The sequence below is a fragment of the Sceloporus occidentalis genome, unplaced genomic scaffold (genome assembly GCF_023333645.1).
Source record: "Sceloporus occidentalis isolate IW3139 unplaced genomic scaffold, rSceOcc1.0.p SCAF_154, whole genome shotgun sequence".
Lineage (NCBI taxonomy): Eukaryota > Metazoa > Chordata > Lepidosauria > Squamata > Phrynosomatidae > Sceloporus > Sceloporus occidentalis.
The window spans coordinates 1,768,976-1,789,740 of NW_028317134.1; the positions used below are offsets into that span (position 1 = coordinate 1,768,976).

The 20,765-nt window shown below is 39.6% G+C and overlaps 1 protein-coding gene across 3 annotated transcripts in view; it reads left to right on the forward strand.

Moving 5' to 3' along the window:
- LOC149280561 (RUN domain-containing protein 3B-like) overlaps positions 1 to 12,837 on the forward strand; it is a 32,831-nt gene extending 19,994 nt beyond the window's left edge. For all 3 annotated transcript variants that reach the window (XM_089500378.1, XM_089500379.1, XM_089500381.1), the window contains 3 exons: positions 5,294 to 5,440; positions 12,034 to 12,152; positions 12,692 to 12,837. In XM_089500378.1, the coding sequence (XP_089356504.1) occupies positions 5,294 to 5,440; positions 12,034 to 12,152; positions 12,692 to 12,837 (412 nt within the window). The remainder of the gene's footprint in view (positions 1 to 5,293; positions 5,441 to 12,033; positions 12,153 to 12,691) is intronic.
- The last annotated feature ends 7,928 nt before the right edge of the window (positions 12,838 to 20,765 follow it).

Consider the following 20,765-nt stretch of genomic DNA (forward strand, 5'->3'; position numbering starts at 1 on the left):
CCAAACACTCCATTAACCACAGCTGCTCCTAAATTAACCCTAAACACACCATTAACCATAGCTGCCCCTAAATTAACCCTAAACACCCTATTAACCATAACTGTCCCTAAATTAACCCTAAACACCCCATTAACCATAACTGCCCCTAAATTAACCCTAAACACCCCATTAACCATAACTGCCCCTAAATTAACTCCCACCTCCCCTAACTTTCAGTAGCCCAAATATTAATTTTATACTTACAGTTAGATGAGTGTCACAGCCATGTGGTTCTGGCCTTCTGGGAGAAGGAAGGGGCGGGGCCAGTTGTCACAGTGATTACAGGGAGGGACTGGTAAGTAGGAGCTGCTGCTGTGAGTCACTAAAACGGATTATATAATGAGGGGTATTTTTCAGAGCGTTTGCTCTGAAAAAACCCTCATTTAATAATCAATAAAAATCGATTCAACTAATCGATAATGAAATTCGTTGGCAACGATTTTCATTATCGATTTTTATCAATTTTATCGATTAGTTGTTGCAGCCCTAGTTCAAAGGAATAAATATTATTATTAGAAGAAATCAGGTTGTCGCCTGTTTCTTCCATGTCACTGGCTCTGGCTCCTCCCCCTCCCATACACCACTCTGGCTCCTCCCCTCCCATACACCACTCTGGCTCCTCCCCCTCCCATACTCCACTCTGGCTCCTCCCCCTCCCATACTCCACTCTGGCTCCTCCCCCTCCCATACATAACTTTGGCTCCTCCCCCTCCCATACACCACTCTGCCTCCTCCCCCCTCCCATACTCCACTCTGCCTCCTGTCAGCAACGGAGGTTCACAGGACACCAAGGAGCTGGGTAGAGTGGCAGGTGGCTCCCATAAACCCCTCTGACTCCCCCCCCCCCCCCCCATACACCGGTCTGCCTCTCTACCCGGGTCCGTTGCTGACAGGCACTTTCACTGCAGCTTCATAGAAGCCTCAGCGTAAATGAAGGGCAGTAACGGAGGCTGTCTGTGCGATGCAGACCCCCACCGGCTGACGGAGAGGATGATTCTCTGTCAGCCGGTGGGGGTCTGCGCGATGCGCACAGACAGCCTCCGTTTCTGCCCTTCACTTACGCTGAGGCTTCTATGAAGCTACAGTGAAAGTGCTTGTCAGTAACGGAGTCGGGAGAGAGGCAGAGTGATGTATGGGAGGGGGAGGAGTCAGAGGGGTGTATGGGAGGGGGAGAGAGACGGAAGTGAGAGACCGGCCGACAGTGAGGGGAATCCAGGTCCCCTGCAGCGTTGCGGGGGATCTGGATTCTAGTGTTATAATCCGATCTCTGTTTGAGGTCGGATTATATAAAGGAGAGGAGTTTTTCAGAGCATTTGCTCTGAAAAAAACCTTTTTATAATCGATAAAAATCGATTCGATTAATTGATAATGAAAATCGTTGACAACGATTTTCATTATCGATTTATTATCGATTTTATCGATTAGTTGTTTCAGCCCTAGTCCTTTTAAACATTTTGTCTGTCTCTCAAAAGGGCCATGTGCCGGCAGCAGCGGAGGCATATCTAGATGTGCATAACTGGGGCAGAGTGGCAAATAAAAGGAAATAAAAACAAAAAAAATGTGAATCATAGTTTTTATTAAGTATGAAATAGTTTACATGTGAATTAATATGTATTAGTAAAACTTTTTTTTTCCTAAAGGGTAGTCTTATATTCAGGCTTTTTCTTTTTTTCCTAAATTAATATTAAGTCCGTATTTGGTGTGACCACCCTTTTGATGTATGATTAAACAATTATACCAAACAAGTGCTAATTATCATTAATTTAATATGTAGGTTAAAACACAATCATTAACTGAAACACAAACAGCTATGTTGGAGGAATAAAACTGTCTTCAGCAGTCACGCCTTGTTAGTGAGTTTGGTTGTTCCTACTACATTAAGATTCACGTGCACAGTAGTGCAAACCCCTCAAGCTCCTCCCCCGGTGTCCTGATTCGCTCGCAGAGAAAGTTGGGCGGTATGTACATACGTATATATAATATATGTTATAATACATGCACACATACTATATTAAAACTTTTTCAGGTCATCAGCTGATGAAGGCTGATAGAAGCTGCAGCTCGCTGCTGTGCTTTTCACGCTACGCATGATAGAGACAGCTAGGTCTGTGCAATTACACTTTTTCTAATATCCAGATTTGCTGATTTCTTTTTTAATTCCTTTTTTGTAGTATAGAGCAGCAACCTAAAACCCAGCTGATGACAGCAGCTCTATCTTCCCTAGCCAAACATTTGCGGAATTGTGTAGTTAACATCCCTTTGGTTATTGGCAGCACTTATTAAGAAAAAATAAATTGAGTCAGATTTATCGTAAAGCTATTACCGGTGGGTAATTTGAATGAAAAATTGAGACTCGTTGAATCCTGTTTGTGCGTCATACATTTGTTTATCCTTTTTGCGTATGTTGGAATCAGGAGGTAATTCATTTCGTTGAAATTTGGAATTATGGTCAGACAAATTGTATGTCAATTTTAATATCTGTATAAAAACAAAAAAACACCAATCGTCTTGCAATCTAACGGGGAACTGCCATTATTTTCGTTCTAGGATCAGATTAAAAATGTTTTTAAATATATTGTGTTGCTTTGTTTTTTAATACAGTCCTAGTTTTTGCATAAACCATTTGTATGAGTTCAAGCTCAGTTACGTTATCTCAATCCACCAAACTACAGCCTACAGAAAGTAATAGAATGACTCGGTCTTAATCACCTAGTCGGACATTCTGACCAATGCAGATCTATGGAGGAACAGACTTCTTTAGCATTGCTATAAAGAATCCGCTCGGTGTGGAGTTTGAGCTGGAAATGTAACCCCAAAATATCACACAACATTAATGGCGGCCTCCAGGTGTGCGGATAAAGGAAATTTATTGGAACAAAATGAGATAAAACCAGGTTTTGGTCTGTTGACTATTTTAGGTTCTCTGGTTACAAGTTTCCTTAAGAGCATTAGCTCAGCTGTCAGTTTTATATGACTGCTTTAAAATGACATGCATATTGTTTTTATATATTTTTTTAAAAAGCTTTGAAACAAAACTGAGATTCAAAATGTATATATAGTGGAGGTGAAAAGTCAAGCTTTACGTATAGATCAAAACTGTGCATTAATGATGGGCTCGGTTTAATGGCACAAGTACAACAGTACATATTTTCTATCGTGCTATGCTTCTCTTCCTCGCTGGGTTAATAATATTACAGGAAAAGCAACTAACGTCACAAAAGTGCCTTTGGGATAAAATATATATATTTTATTAATATTGGGAGTAATGTGTATATGATTTATCAAGTAATTGCAGCTCGGTGGACGTAAATAGTGCAAGCTCAAGGCAGCAGATATCATTAAACTGCCAGTAACGCGCTGGATTAATTAGACAGCGATTTGATCTTGCAGAAGTAGCTGTTCGGTCCCGCGTTGCAGCCGTGAGAAATCATGAGTGCATCCCGGCTGCGTCTAGAAGACTAGTGTACAAGATCGTGATCGTTAACCGCAAACAGGCAACGGAAAAAACAGTTGTGTTCGCTCATCATAGTTAACGCAAGCGTTTAAGTCAACTTCCGTATAGCTGCATGAATTGGAAAGTGCTTATGCAAAGCTGGTGGGCCATGGAGCCCAGGGCCCTTGTCTCCGTTATATAAAAGGACAAATGTTATAGCTTGGTCAATACTCCTTAAGGCTTAATAAAGGTAGTCAATTATTCCTGGGACACAGATGCCAAAGAGGGATATAGGTTTTATCTGTAGTTTTGAGAAAAAAAACCTAATTGGAGATTTTTTTAAATCAACATTATTTTGGATGATTTTGAGTTTGTCATTGTAAAGCTACGGTTGTTACCTAGCTGGTAGCCTAGGTAGTATGCAACTTAGTGCCAGATATTGCTAAATGTGATACCCTAATGATACCACCGCAGCTCTCTGTATAAGAGAGTGATTCTTTTTCGGTGACGTTCACACTCAGAGGCACATTAATAGTGCAGGCACCTCTAGGTCAATGTGAATAGATGGTCCCTGTAACCGCAGGCTATTATAAGAACTCCTTTAAAATCCCCTCAAAATGTATTTTCTTCTGGTAAGTGATGCTGGTTAAAGAGTCACCTTCTTGCTCTATCCCAGCCCCACGTAGGTAAATAATATTAAACTTTTTAAAGCGACGCTCCAGTGACCCAGGCAGCCTCCTGAACAGACAATGCATATTAAAGTCCTTCATAAGTGCTATGAGGTATAAAGAATGTTGACCTTTCGATTAGTTGCAATGGTGATATTACCAGTTTTCAAACATTTTTTCAACAATCACTTTTTATATGTAATGTTTAATATAATTTAAGATAATATAATTTAAGATAAGAGGCCATTTCTTACAATATTAACACAAGGTAACTTATTAGACGATTCAGACGAATCTTTAGTTTTTGGTCTATTCGCTTTCGGACAACAAATTTCCTTCCCTTACGGATAAAACAAAATTAGGAGAGCGGTCTCCATTTGGAAACTCATTCACTCTCACGCACTTATTCACTCTCTCACGCATGCTGTCTTGCACTTTCTCTTAAAGTCTCCCTACCTTCTCCACTGATTGGTGGAACAGGGGAGAGGCTTTCCCTGTGGCGCCTCCCTTTTGCAGAAGTGAACAGAGAGGCCAGAATGATGCAATTTGATCCACAGAGAAAGAGAGACTGCGAATCATCTTAGTCTTCATTATTCGGGCCTCCTGATGAACTTCCACAAAAAGGCGGATCCTGTGGGCTCACCCTCTCCCCGTTCCTCCAATCAGGGGGAGAGGGTGTGTCCGGAAGGGCCGCCATTTCACAGAAGCTCGCCGGGAGTCCGGAATAATGAAGACAAGTTTACGTGGGTGGGTGAGAGTGTGAAATTCAAACAGAAATTTGGAGCTCTGTGCTTTGTTTTCAGTTTCATTGGGGATCCCTCCTCCTTCTCAAAGATTTCTACAAATTAAAATTTGTAGAAATCTGAAAGCACAAGACTAGTAATTATAACCATTTCTTACAGAACTGGTCCTCGCTAAAATGAGTGCCAGCCATTGGGGACTCGCACTGGAAGCAGATGTTCTGTTAACAAACACATTTATGTGGACATGACATATTCCAGAAATCCTTATTAAAAGCGAGAGGTTTGGTTAATTAAGCTGGTTTTATTCATGCTCATCATGCCATAGAGCCGAGTTTCCATTGTCCCCACCTTCACTAATTACCCTTTATTTTTGTACAAAATAAAGGCGTTCACTGTCTGTATTTTCACAGGACTGTTCTAAAGAATAATGACTTAAGATCAAGACAGGAGTTAACCACTCACCTCACCCATCAGTGGCCTTCCCCAGGAGCTCTGGATGTTAAAGCTGTTGCACTGGAAACATTACTCTACCAAACGCACAATGAACGGTGGCATGAGTAAGTTTAATATGTCGTATATGTCACTAGATGGACCCTTCTAGGAGTCCTAATCTGTCCTCCAGTGGATTATACAAACCGGTTAATGGTTCCTTCACACAAATAAAAGTTATCACTGCCAGGAAAACTTTTTAAGACAGAAGTTCTTATCTTTTTGCCATTGTGATTCGGGTGGAAACGCAAGCCATTTTTGTCTTTACGTTTCTGCATATTTTCCCTTCTGATGAATTGAAAAAACAGAACAGTTACTGTGTTACAATAAGTTTCCTTTATCTGCAGATGTGGTGGTTGCTATTACGGGCAGGTAATTGATATTTTGGGGACCTTCCAAGGTCACACAGTGAGATGATGCTTTATGGCAATGCTAATAAAGTCCTGCTTTTATTTTTTTTAATGAGAAGTTGGTGTAATTGTCTAGTACGTTGGGCTAAGACAGAGTGACACATGTGAATGTCTGAAAATCCGGTATTATCTAAAAACTAGAACTGCTTTAAGATGGAAAACAACCCAATATTTTCTAAAACTAATGTTTAATGTGAAAAAATGGCCACAATCAGAAGGGTAAAACCGTTACAACTGTAAGGGGCCTGGCTGTCATGGAGATTTCATTGAGTGATAAAACATTCTGATGCTGGGTTTATCTGAAATATGACGGCTCAATGATCAACAAACCTATCGCGTCGAGAAAGACTTGTCTCTGGGCTAACTTCAGTACTTCAAGCTACAGTAGTGCTGGTGTGTGTTTCTTTGGTAATGGACTCTGAGAGTGTTTTGCTTTCGGCCTGTAGTTATCAGAACTCAAGTAATAATGGCCCTAATTATACAGCCCATCTTATACCCAGACTTCAAGTGCTTGAAGGGATGCACAAGAAATCTGTACTTACCAGAAAGTGTAGGACGGTCGGCAGAGCTGCAGAGGAAATTGTCCGTGTCACTGTCCGCACAAAGCAGGGGCAACTCATGAGATTATTTTATATGTGTTATCTTTGAGAATTACAGACTTGGGGATGGTGCATTTATGATTGGTTTCCAATTACAATTATAAAAATGTTTGGGTAATTGAACACCATCTAACCAAAAATATAGGTGCGGGGGGGGGGTCATGCTAGCCGCTGAAATAATACAGGGTTTTCTGATTACCAGCTGTCAGAAATTAACATTGTAAGAGAGGTATCGGAACATTTACAGTGGGTTGTGCTGGTGTGTCGGTAGCTATATGGGTTTAGATGGTAGAACTGGAGTTCTTAGAGTTCTCTGCAAGGTCATCCTGGATAATCCAAACCAATTGCTGTATGATCTTTACTAAACTTAGGGTTCAGTGTTAAAACGGCTACGTGGGTTGATATCGTGTTATTTTATGGTTTCCTTTATTGCTACAACAGTTCCAGTTAAGAGTCCCAGTTTGAGGGAGCCAGGCTGGTCTATAGTCAGCATTTCTTCTCGGGCTGGCTGTTTTTTTTTTTGTTTTTTTTCATTGGATTTCTCTGATTCTTATTAATAATCCACGGCTTGGCATTCATATACTTTATACAAGTCGTGCAAGGGGTGTGTGCTGTTGGCGCCCTATTATTTATTTTTTCTGCCACCTCTGAAGCCAAGCCTAAAAATTGGCATTGGGCTTATCACCCTGTATTTACATCTGCTCCATAGCATGTCCTCAGGTACTAGAGCAGTGGTACTCTAGTTAATGTCAGTCAATACACAACTATTCTGGGTCGGAATTAAGTATGTTAACTCACTGATTGACAGAACACTCGCCCTCTGGCACTCTCACTATTGTGTTTTGGAAGGCCCTTAGTATTCAATGTGTTTTTTTACTTCTTCTTCTAAAACTCTTAGCCTGTACAGGACAAGCTAGAGGTTTGTATTACCATATGAATAGAAATACCCCGTTCTGCTGTTCTGATAAAAGGAACCAACGTGTAGCTGCATGCCAGCGAGTTCTCTTTTGATAAAATGTCCCAGCGGCACAGCAAATTACTACCTACTCAATTCTGCAATGTTTAATCACAATAAAGTCAACACTTTTTTTTTTCCTTTTGGGATTGCTATACATTGAAAATCTGGGATTTACAGAACCGTGTCAAGAAAACTGGAGGATTAAATATTTGAGCAATTATGCGTGCCCAGAACAATGAGCCTGCCAGGCTTTGCTAGGAGAGCGCATTCTAACTATTGTTTGAAGCAGCGTGTTAACATATCGCGGACACTTATTTTCTATCCGGAGAATTGTGAACAGTCATTTGAATGGGGGTAATTTAGAGCCATAATTTTAGAAATTGGAAAGAACAGTACCTGCCGCATCCCATTTTTGCAGAACTTGTTTGTGAAGTCCATTCTCTGGGTTACCTCCTGCAGTACAGTTGTTGAATGTTGTTTAATGATGACTTGGGACTGCACTTTGCATAGGTTTTATGTCATGCAATAGCTGCCAAAATTCACAAATTTGCTAGACAATTCTGCACTCTTCCAACCATCACACAAAATAGCAAATCTATTTTATTTCACCCGTGTGTTTCTCCCTCTGCTAAATCTATAATCTGATTGTGTTGTGCCCCTGTTTTCACCCTTTAATGTTTTATATCCTCCTCCTCATTTCGTTTAACTCCTTTTTGTGTTCTCTTTTCCTTCCAACTTTTACCAGAGTGAAATATTTATACTCCCCCTTTATTTTTGTCTCTTCCTAAACAGTCATGTGTATATTACACACCTGAGCCACCACAGCTCTCCCATCTGCCCCCAGACCCAAGGTCTTGAGGGGGAGACCTCCATCTGTGGTTCTTCTACCTGAAAAATGATGGGATATGATGTTGCTTCTTAGTGAAGTTGCACAGACAGGTATAAAACCCAGTTTGATTAGTTGAGAGCAAATGGCTCCTGGTGAAGCGGCCCTAAAGCTACCGCTTTAGGCATAGGCCAGAATATTGTCCTCACAATGTCCTTCTACCCCCTTCATTTAACATGTGTATGTTCACCGGATCATTTGGGTGGGCATCATCTTGGTTAAGCAAAGAATGCCTCTGTGCTTCTGTGGATCATTCACCTCTTACCTCAGGAGGACCTTTTGTTTTTCTGGGGCACTGACCATGGGGTCCTCAACAGTATGTAATTTATTACATGGACAATTCTCTACATGTCTTTTGTAGTGGGGTTTGGGGTCCCTTGATGGCCTTATAGGGTTTATTGACTAATGAAAGTATCTTAGATGCTAAGCTTCTTGGTTTCTAAAATATGTCAGGCATATGCTGCATCTCCACTGCAGCTGAAATTAACTTCTCTCCAAGTTAAGCCAGAGCTTTAGATGCCAGCTTGGCTCCATTTTCCATGAAAACTTGGCTCAAAATCTCAAGCAGGTAGAAAAGCTGTTTTTTTTTGCAGAAGCCTCCATGTTGCCTGGGTGCCAAGGAACCTCCTGTTCTGCCCTATCACCATTTACATTGTAAGCGCTTAAAAGCCGGATAGAGGTTAAGTTATAGTTTAAGTGAGTTATTTCTAAGCCTATTTCATTTTACCCAGCTGCACGTAACACCTTTGTGCCATTATAAATAATACATTGTGCATAAAATACGTGCGTAGGCGCATGAATGTTTTCCCAGGTCTTAATCACATAGGTGGAATATGTCATTTCCATTTTAATACCTTGATTTTCAACCTGTCCTTTTTATGCTAACAAGATTCAGATGTGAGAGCCGATTTAACAAATTGCAGAGCATTTCCCTGCCTCGGCACCGGAGCAGTGCGAAGAAGATGCCATGTGTCTCTTCTGTAGAAGTCTGATAATGGAGTGGTCCTGTTGCCACTGGTCTTCGGGATGTTGATGTATTAAGAACCTACAAGTGCTTCTTGGTTTCCTTTTTTTAGTGTGTTGGATAAATTAAGGTTCTTTTTGTTTGTTTTACTTCTTGGGTTTAAGGGTCCAGCACGGTTCTGATGTGCATTTCTGCTTTATGTATAAGAGGCTTTAGTGTAATTTGCATGATGCAGATTATTTAAACAGGAGACTAAGACTTGGCATTCTATTAAATGGTATGTTAAATAAGTATAATATATTTACCAGAGACCCAGAATGAGCCAAGTAGTGGACTAATGGCTAAAACCCATTACCTCCTATTCATACAGAGGGGTAATAGAACTCACCAAGGAGAATTCAGCCATCAGTAATAAACACATCCCTTTCTGGCGTTTGGTAAATTTTAGCCCTTATGAGGATAATGGAAAAGCCCCAGAAATTCACCTACCCGTTCAAACATTGTCCTTTTACATATTAAAGCATTATAACCGCTTTGTTACATTACGCTTACGCAATTTCCCTGTCAGAGATCTTGCGGCTAGTGAACAATAATCTACAAATAGTACCACTTCTTCCAGAACACACACAAAATCAATGAAAATCCGTTTATTTTGCAACTGACCGTTCTGTTTGAAGCTTTGTAGATCAACTCAGAGATAAATTCAGTGCTTCCTGCGTAGGGTTATTTTTATGGTTCTCACAGTAAGTTGATTTTGGCCGTGTATAGTCCGATACAAAGGGAATTATTTATAAAACACGTTGCCGGTGCAATGTTTGGAAAGCGGTCTTATCACCATAGCAACTAATGCAATATTCCTGCTGATTAGGCCATTACTTTTGTTGTCATGACAGCAAGACTACTTCTTGGAACATTGTACCGGGATCATTTTTTTTTTTTTGCAAAAGTGTTTATAGGGATCTGTTTACCGGATGTGGGGTGGGTTAAAATCCATGTAACTAAATAAAACAAAAACATTTCCCTTGGACCATGGAAATGGCGGCAATCTTACCCATCATACACAGGTGGCAATGTGGACTGAAATGTTGAGATTATTTGCTAGATGTGAGCATTTATATAGCCCTGCGTTATTCTGTCTCAAAGATATGTTCCTGTAATAGTGTTCCGACCAGCCATAAAACTTTCCGGGATTGTGGACAGAGGTCCATTACATTATTAGCAACACACTGTTCCACCATCGTATCTCTATAGTAGGTCACTATAATGATAACTCAATACAGTAATAGCTGAAAATTGCACATGGTCATAAAGAATTATTATCTTTTATGTATATAGCGCCCACAATTTACGCAGCGCTTAATACAATACATATATTCAAAGGGTATGAGAAGACTAGAATTGACAGACTAAGACAAACCGATATATTAGGTGGAGAGAGCCCGGCTTACAATCAAGAGGGAATGGGGTGACAAACATAAGGCACAGAAAAAAGGTGAGAGGTAGTGTGGTGGTTGTATCAGCGACAAGGAACATTCTAGCAGCTAAGACTGGCCACGTCAAAGAATGTATTAAGCATCATTTTTTACAATATATTTTATATTATATTATAAGGGGCATTTGCGATAAGGATTGTCTAAAGAAGACCTTTTTGAGACCAATTAATATGTAGATTAACAAGTAGAAACCTGCTATGATGCTGGACTCTCCGGGTCAAGTTCTTAGATGTCCACGATGGCTAGATTGTTTAGATTAGGGTACTGCATTCAGTTCTTTGTAATCCCAATTATGCGATTGTTTTAGTTACATATGTACTGTAGATCTTTACACGTTAGTGTTCTAGGCAAACCTTCCCATGTTGGACTGCTTATCAATGTATATATCAGTATTTATTTTATTACCATCGGCCTCTCTAAGTGAAGAACCTAATGCATGTCAATGAGCATCGGGTCTCACAGGGTCTTGCTGTGTATTTCTTGGCCATGTTGTAATGCAAGAGTGGAAAATTCCCTTTGATTAGTAGGGAATTTTTTCATGGATTTGGTCAGTATTTTTGTTCCATTTCCAACCATGGAGGTGTGATAAAACGTGTTTAATATTAAAGATATTTCTTCCTGATGTCTCATTGTTTTGGGACACCAGAACTACGGACAAAGTTTGTGACAAATATTTGTTAGCTGCAGTGCATAAATGGCATCATAAAATATAATTAAACACAGTTTGTTTTATAATTATGTTTTGATTGTTGCTTTTCTGATGTGATGTTCATATATTCTCAACAGGGACGGTTTTCGAATCACTTGACTGGCCGCGTCACATTTTTGACAGCCACAAAAACCCACTTTTGAGCTCATGATGCATTTGTTTGCTAATGAGCCGCAATGCATCGTGAAAATGCTCCAGGTCCGGTTTGACATGGGATGCAGAATCTTACACCATAACAGTTTTAATATTAGAGTTAATGATTCCTGGGTGTAATTTTAATCTGAAAGCAACTTTTAATATTATGAGAGCCAAGATATTCTTCATTATCATTGTTTTTTTTTACTCATTATGTAGCTGAGCCCCAACTTTACTAAATAGTGGTAAAGTTCTCCTCACGTTTGCTCTAAAGTCTCTTTTATTCATAATGTAGACTGCCTCCTATCATAGCTCAATACAACCTCTCCCTCGTACCTTTTCTTGTACATATATACGTATATTTCTCACCAGTCTGCTCTGATATTGTTTTCACTCAAAGGACTTGGCATCAGTGATACAAACTCTTCACTGTGATATAGGTATTATAGAGTATATGTCTTTTTTTTTTTTTTTTTCACAATTTGTGTTTTCTTTCATTTCTTTTAGAAAAAGTTTCCAAAGCTTGGGTCCGCTGTCTGCAGATGCCAGCCTTTCTCAGATTTCATTTGACCCAGGACAGTCCCAAGATGGAAATGGAAAGCTCGACGATTCGCACTTAAGTCTTGGTACGTATAATGGTGAATCACTTCCCAGTTAGTGATGGCGAGCCTGGGTTGCAACAATCATACGGCTCTACCCGATCTACTGTATAAGCTGCCAGAATTCCATATAGAAAATGGTTCATGGAGGAAGGGGAGCACCTCATACACACAAAGTTTCAGCCATATAATTTTAGTTTTAACATTCATCTGTCTGGATATGGCTTCTCAAAGATAGACACACCAGTAGACCACCCAATTTGTAGACCATAGAATGTTAATAATTGACATTTTTTTTTATTAGTTATATTGTGTAAATCAAGTCTGCTCCACTTACCCTTTCCTCTACCAAAGCCTAGAAAGTATGGTTTCTGTTTTCATTGAATTTTATCTGGGTTTCTGGTGGGGTTTCATGGTGTGTTCAGTATTAGAAAGGTTTCTAATATTGTGGTCTTATTATTTTTCCTATTACGCCTGTCATTAGTGTTTTTGTGTGTTTTTTTTTTTTAATACTGTTCTGAAACAAAGCGTCATACTTTCTACTTCTCTCCGTGTTTTTGTGACAGGAAAGGAAGACACCCCATCTTTACTTGGGCTTTGCGGTTCCCTTACATCTGTGGCCAGTTACAAGTCCCTCACAAGTCTCAAGTCCAGTGAATATCTTGCAAGTCCCACGACAGAGATGACAACCCCTGGGCTAACTCCCTCCTGAACCACGATGCCTACCAAAAAAAGACAGGCTTTTCTGTTGTATGAAAAGTACATTCCATGTGTGAGCGGCTTTGAAGGAGAAGACACTCCAACATGTTAAGTGGCTGCTTTGTTTCACGACGCTTCCCTCGCAACCTCATTTTCATACAGACTGGAGCACTCCGGTTTACAATGTACAAAGATCAACATAGTTTTTTTATTTAGTTTTTTTTATTTGGAACATTTTCACTTTATCTTCCTTGGCACTAAACATGGCTGAACTTTGGAACCTTTCTTTGCTTCAGATTTCCATCAACTGAAAAAATCAATATCGTGTTAATTGCAGAACAGGGCACAGGACCTAATGATTGAATCATTTGTTTTAAAGACTTGTATTGTTTTAAACATATTCCTGAGTGCCGCCGGACAGTTGCACTTAGTATGTTGTGTTTCTGCCTTGAAACAAGCCTTGTTAATAATATGTGCCATCTGCCTTTTTACACAGCAGCATGTCTTTTATATAGATACATATATTTTTTTTTTGTCTCACTTTAAGAAAATTCTGTAAAATACTTAATATAAAACATGATTAATAAAACCCAAGCATTCAACAAAAAAAGGATTTAAACTTTGTTTGCCAAAATAATTGAAATGAAAATAAAATGCATTTACGGTGTTAAATACTTTTTCTGAATGGGTAAATATGAACACATGCAAGACAAGCAGACCAGACCATTGCAAGCAGCTTACGCGAGTACATTGTGAAATAACATCGCTGGGAAGCCACGGCGCTTGATGATACTTACAATCTGTCGCGCAGGTAACACATGTCCCTATTCTCTCTACCCTGGGCTCAGCCATGCCAATTCCCAAAATCATCTAAAAAAAAAAATATGGCGTTCCTGACGTGTTTATGCATTTATTTCTAGTCCATCACTGACTGTATTCTGAATTTATTTCGTAAATATCAAATCCAGGATGTGTTCCCTTTTAACGTTTGATCGAAATTCCTTGTGTGTAGGGATACGTTTGAGCCGTCAGTTTTCTGCTCGCTAATAGATGCTGCCTGATAATATCCCTGCCTCAACTGAATTACTCAAAGGTCACCAAGATTCAAGAACGCACATAAGTTGTATCAGTAATTCGGCATATAGAACTTGGCTGTGGGTATTTTGTTATTTCTTATTATTATTTTTGCTTCTTTGTTCATGTAGACTTTTTTTTGCCCTCACCGTGGTACTGAACTTAAAATATCGGTAGTCTAATGCTTTTGTTCCTATTTCTTGATATGTGCGATTTTGCCTAATTTCTGTATACACTTCTCTCTGCATTAACCCTTACAAAAAATTACTGCAGTTTTTCTGAAGTAATACTGCAGTTTTTTGGACATGAAAAAACTGCAATACTGCACTTTTACTGCAGTTTTACTGCATTTGTACTTCACTGTACTGCAGTTTTACTGCACATTTAGTGCACTTTTTTTTTTATACTGCAAACCTACAGTTGTACTTCAATGTACTGCAGCTTTATTGCATTTGTACTTCCGTACAAAAATAACTGCAGTAAAACTGCAGTACAGTGAAGTACAAATGCAGTAAAACTGCAGTAATACTGCAGTAAAAGTGCACAGTATTGCAGTTTTTTTCATGTCCAAAAAACTGCAGTATTCAGAAAAACTGCAGTAATTTTTTCGTAAGGTAAGGATTAAGTCTGGTGCCTAATAATTAACTGGTAGTAAAACCTGTATGCCTGGATCTTGAAACATGCTTAATTATATATCCAAGGTGTGCAGCTCTTGATACGCTGAGATTACAAGGAGTAAAGTGTTTAGCAGCCTTAGGCAAAAAGAAACTGAACATATACAATCTAGACAAATCACAGAGACACAGCATGAACCCATTAGATGGGGTCATTATGTGCCATTTACATGCGTATTCGGTTACTGTGACCGCTGTGGGTGGCAGTAAGGGTGTATGGTAGGACATGGACAGCCTGCCTACTGCGGTTGGTATAAAACTATAATCCAGTCCAGTGAAATAGTAACCATTATATGCAGCCAGCATTCATTGGACTACTTTCTCCCTTAGGTGTCCATCTGAATATATTGTAAACCTAGTTTATATTTACGCTGCACAAAAGTCATACTTAGAAATATCCTATAAACAGGACTAGTCCTACTATATAGCTTGTATAAGACACTTCACCTACAATGCTAGAAACTCTAGGCCAGCCCGACCTTAAGCATCCCCAATGAATTGGCTTAGTGGCTGCTTACATGCTCATTTCTTTCTAGAGTTTTAATCTATGCTACCTTTATTATGCGTTTAGGCTGTTAAAGTTATTCTTGTATTTATCAATAACCAATGGAATGGTCTAGTTGGCATGTAATTTGTAATATTAAATCGGTTATTATGGGGATAGACATTACATATATATATATACGTGTGTGTGTATATATATATATATATATATATATATATATATATATATGTGTACTTGTACAGTATGTGTTTATTTTCTGGCCTGAAGACTGCCATTACTATAAATGTTTTATATATATTCTCCGTGTGTTGCCAAAACACAAACAACTGCACAATATTTGAAGTGCTGGTGAGATATTTGCCCTTGTACATACAGGGTAAATAATTTAGATCGATGGATATACTATATAAATGTTCACATACACTAACATTAAATAGTATGGAGTGACTAAGCCATTTTCATGGAAAACAAGGACATTTCTAGCTGTAACATAATTATAAAGGGGTTTTCTAACGATCAATTTGCCTTTTAAACTTTAAACTTAGATTCTAGGTACTATTTTCTCCCCCACGCTTGTTCAGAATGCCGCTGCTGTGGATTGTACTGCAAACCTTCGCCTTCATCATTGATTTTTGTGTTGTCTTAAGTGGCTTTGGATTTATTCTTAGTTCTTTAACTTGATACGAATTACCCAAAGATCGTACACGGAGGAAATTGTGTAAATAAATCTGTTAATGACAAGTTTGTACTGTATAAAAGGTTAAACTGATTACTCTTGTTTTTCTCGTTTACATCTCATGGGTACCATTAGTTTGTAGTTTTGAATGTTTGTTCACAGAAATGTCAAATGGCACACAAATAAACGTGATGTTTTTTAAATATATATTTCCTTTTCCTTTTTTTGTCTGGTTTTGCATTTCATTGAGAACAGAGACATCTACTGGGCATGGAGGTGAACCAACCAAACTATTCAAATTTGTCATAACCTACTCAAAACAGCTTCCACGTGATGGAACCCAGTTATGCAGCAGCAGCAGCTGCAGCTTCCAGGTGAACCCCACTGGCCACAGAGACCACTACGAGCTACTCAAGGTACCGTCTAAGGCTCCTGACACGTCAAGCATGCGGTTGCACACACCCACGCACTCAGCAACACGGACACCCACAGTTACACACTACAACACTTCCAATAACATGCACACACTAACATACACAACATACCCACACACGCGCCCACAATCACATACCTGGACGCACATCCCCATAAAAACAGATTTCCAGATTCAACTCATGCCACTTAGTGACATTCAGGGCCCGTCGTAGACCAAGTGGCCCCCCGGCAATATACTCTTGTGCACCCACCCCGCATACAATAACACACATAAATGCAAACTGCCCATATATATGCCTGCCCATACACATACACACTGGCTTACACATGTGCTTACAACACACATTCTCCCAATTATCTACCCCCCATTCTCCCTATATGTCCCTATCAGATACCTCTCTTTCTCCTCATCATCTACCCCCCAACCTCATCATTATCATCTACTCCTCTTCCTCACTATCCCCTTACCCGCTTCTCCCCATCTCTTCCTTTCTACTTTCCTCCTTCTCTTCCCACCCCCTGCCTTCTTTTCTCTTCTTGTGGGAGTGCAAGGCCTTCTGTGATTTGCCATTCCCCAGTAGTGCGCACAGCGATTGATACTGAGCACCGTTTATTTTTCTGCCTGTCTACCGTTTTATTTATTTCTTGTCAGTTATGATATGTGTATTTTAATGGTGTTGGTTACCAGTAAAAATTAAAAGTATGTTTACTATCAATCAAGTGGTTTCTCTTTTATGCCCATACTGACAGCAAACATCAGACTCCTGCTTTGACTGACAAGAAAAAAGAAGACTTAACCAGAATTCAGGAGGGCGGAGGGGGCAGCTAGGGGCATCGCACTGGCAAATAAACCTTATCACGTGCAAGGAGATGTTCAGCCGAGCACATCTCCTGCACAGAAAGTAACTGGAGGGTAGAGATCGGGGCAAATGCATATAAAGGGTGCTGCAGAATCTCACTGTGGATTTTCACGGGGACATCAGGAAAATTTAAAGGGTCCAAACAATTATCATATGCATTAAATTGTGTATGATGATTGGAGTGTTGAACTTGGATAGATATGGGCTCTATATCCATCACTTGGGTTGATCTCTGGGTTGGGTGCCCTGCTTCCCATGTTTATACTGATTTGCCCAATGGAACGAGTCCTAACCCAACATGCTCGATGCCTCATTGACCAAAGATCCTTTAACCTTTCCTGGTAAGTTATCCTGTAGTCCATGAACCAGTTTAGTAGCCCTTCTCTGAACTCTCTCCAAAGTACCTATATCCTTCTGGAGATACGGTCTCCAGTACTGTACACAATATTCCAAGTGAGGTCTCAGCAGTGCTCTGTACAACAGCATGAGCTCTTCCCTCTATCTACTGCTAATACCTCTCGCTATACAACCAAGCATTCTGCTATCATTACCTCCTGCTCTACTACCTTACCCCTAAATCCTTTTCCTCACATGTTGAGGTTAGGACATTATGAAATATTCTATACCCTTGAGTAAATAATACAAATATTAAAGAGAATGGGTCCAAGTATAGATCCCTGAGGTATCCCACTGGGAACAAGACCTTGCTCCGAATATACTCCATTGACTACAACTATAAGAACTTTTTTTTTTCTGTCGCTCAGCCACTGCGTAATCCATTCAACAACATTGGGATCTAAACCCAGAGATTGCAGTTTATTTATAAGTCTTCTATGCGGGACAGTGTCAAAGGCCTTACTGAAATCCAGATACGCAACGTCTACTGCACCACCGCGATCAATTACTTTAGTCACCCAATCAAAAAAATCAGTGAGATTTGTTTGGCAAGATCTTCCTAAAGTAAACCCATTTTGTTTGTGATCTTGAAATCCATGTGATTTTAGATGTTCAACTATCCTATCCTTTAACATTGTTTCCATTATTGTCCCCAGTATTAGTGTCAGACTTACTGGCCTGTAGTTGCCCGACTCCTCCATACTGCCTTTCTTGTGAATGGGCACAACATTCACTAATTTAGAGTTTTCTGGGACTACTCCTGTTAACAATGATTTGTTTATAAACCCGTGAACAGTTTTGCTAGTATCCCACCAAGCTCTTTTAATTACTTGGGGAGTGTCCCATCAGGCCCCATCCATTTATAAACTCACATGTATCATATGACTGATTAATCTTTTTTCCTAATTGCGGTCCCTTTCTTTCATTTTCACCTGTAAACCTGAACACAAATAATCACTGAGCCATACAGCTAGTCCTTTATAATCTTCTATAACCTTCCTTCTTTTGATTTAAATCTAAGAAATCCTTGTTTTACTTTCTGTTTCTCAGTTAAAGCTAAAAAAAAATAGCACCCCCACCCTTTCACTAACTGGGGTGTCATCTCTCCCGTGTTTACTTTGGAAGCTCTTATTACTTTTTCCTCTTACTGCCTAATCTTATAGTTCTGTCTATCTCTCTCACGCTGGGTTTTTTAATAATAAATAAATGCTAAGTTTTTGGGTTTTACTATTTTGGCCACTTCTATTGAGCACCGCAGGGGTTTCTTCAATTGTTTGCTCTTACTGACCACCCTAATGAGTCAACTTTTAAATACTTTATACGGTCTGTCTGTCTGATAATGACTCTGTTCAACATATACTGAGTTACCATTGTACAAAAAGCCTGAGATAGTGGGGAAGATGCCTCCTGTTTTATGCACCTGCTGCTTATGGAAATTCACCCGCAGGTGAATAAGTGTATTATTTTATTACTTTGCTGATTCGGGGGCCGAGTCCACCTGCATGTCCAGGATCCTCCATACATTTTCTTGTCTTCCATCCAACAGGAGTGCGGCTTCCTGTAACCCTGATTATTTGAGCTTGATGGCAGTTGCTTCTCAGAACATTTATACCGTGTGAATGCATTTTTAATAAAATGTAACTAATTTTATATTTTAAGCAGTGTTACAGAAGGTGTATCTCCTTTCTCTTATCTCTCCATATGTCCACTTGAGTCTTTAATGAGACGCTCTACCTCTATTATATCCATAAAATATTCTGTTAGTGGAACTTTGTCTGTTTGTTGTATGACACAAAAGGCAATGATAAACTTAAGTGGCCTTACATAATAACAGCAATAAAATGCTTTTCAAAAGAGAGAAAACCCGATAACCTGTCAACCCATTGTACAGCGCCACGGAAGTTGATGGCGTTATATAAAACAATAAATAATAATAATCACTGAGTAATTGTTGCCGTGTAAAATGTATCTTCTGCTTTATTTGCTGTTCTGTCCCTTTGCTATCAGACGTTAATAACTGAAATGACCTGTGAAGATAGTGGTGTGTGGATAAAGCGATCCTCACAAAATGCTGATTACAGATTACCCTTTAAAGGATAACGTTGTTTGTTTCTCCCCCCGTAGATTTGAAAATGAGTATTACATTTTAAAGCAAATAAGTAGTTTGAAAGAAAAAAATCACAACAATTTTGAGAAGATGAAGAATTTATTAAATAATTGAATACATTCCATTTAACTGGCCTTAAAGCAGGTCAGAGAAGGGGCTACCTCTGGACTCACGAAGAGTCATTCTCCAACATTCAGGAAAGAAAAAACCCCCGATTTGGAGGAAATCTTTAAGAGAACCATAGTTGGAAGAATTGCCCTTCCCTCTGGGCATTAAGAGGTTAATTGTACCTAGCAGACAGGGATTTCTTAGCGAAAGCATTAAGAAATCATTATTCATCTTTATAAAGCACAATACAATGGTATCTAAAGGCTGTTATTCAGTAAAAAAATTTAAAAAGTAGGAACAAAGTATTTGTTTTCAAATCCAGAAATCCAGTATCTTCAGCTGGGATCCCGGCGCTCTGCGAATCTCTTTGCCGGGTAGCCGGCGCTCCGCAGATCTCTTTGCCAGGGGCCAGCAGTTTTAACACGGCTCTTCAGGCTTCTTTGCTGCTCCAGAGTGACCGCTGCGCTCGTGTGTACAGAGGTTTTGACATCACAATGATAAGAGCAGGTAGGAAAGATTCCGGCCACCACTCTCTGTGTTTAACCCTTCAACGGCCAGCACACTCCACATCACACATAGAAGTAGTGACTACTGGACTGATTGCTGGGTTGGCACAGTAAATGCAGATGAGCACCAACTCCTAAAAGTTTGAGACCCTTGTATGTAATTATGCTACCGATTACATAAAATGAAAGACATGTTAATTCTCTTTGTCACACGTGTCCAGCGGTGTCTTATTTATGGAGGTCACAGGAGATAGTGGTTGCGCATAGTGGAGAAGAAAGTCACAGTAATATATGTGGCTGGCACCGTGTGGTAAGGAGTTAAGGAATGGGTAATCACATTTTTTGGGGACTTAAGCAATTAGTCCCAAAAAACTTGCATGGGCGATACAATCCTCGCCTGGGGATATCTTTAGCAGCAGTCCTGTGTATTTCTTCTTTTTTAGTTCTCAGGATAAGGTGCACATAAAAAGTTAAACAGAAATAGGCATAGTGCTTTCTGTATATATAAAATAAATAAAACAAATAAAAACAGTTCACTATATACTCACAATATGGTGAGCAATAAATGGATTGCTCACACCTTCTGGCGTAGGTGGAATG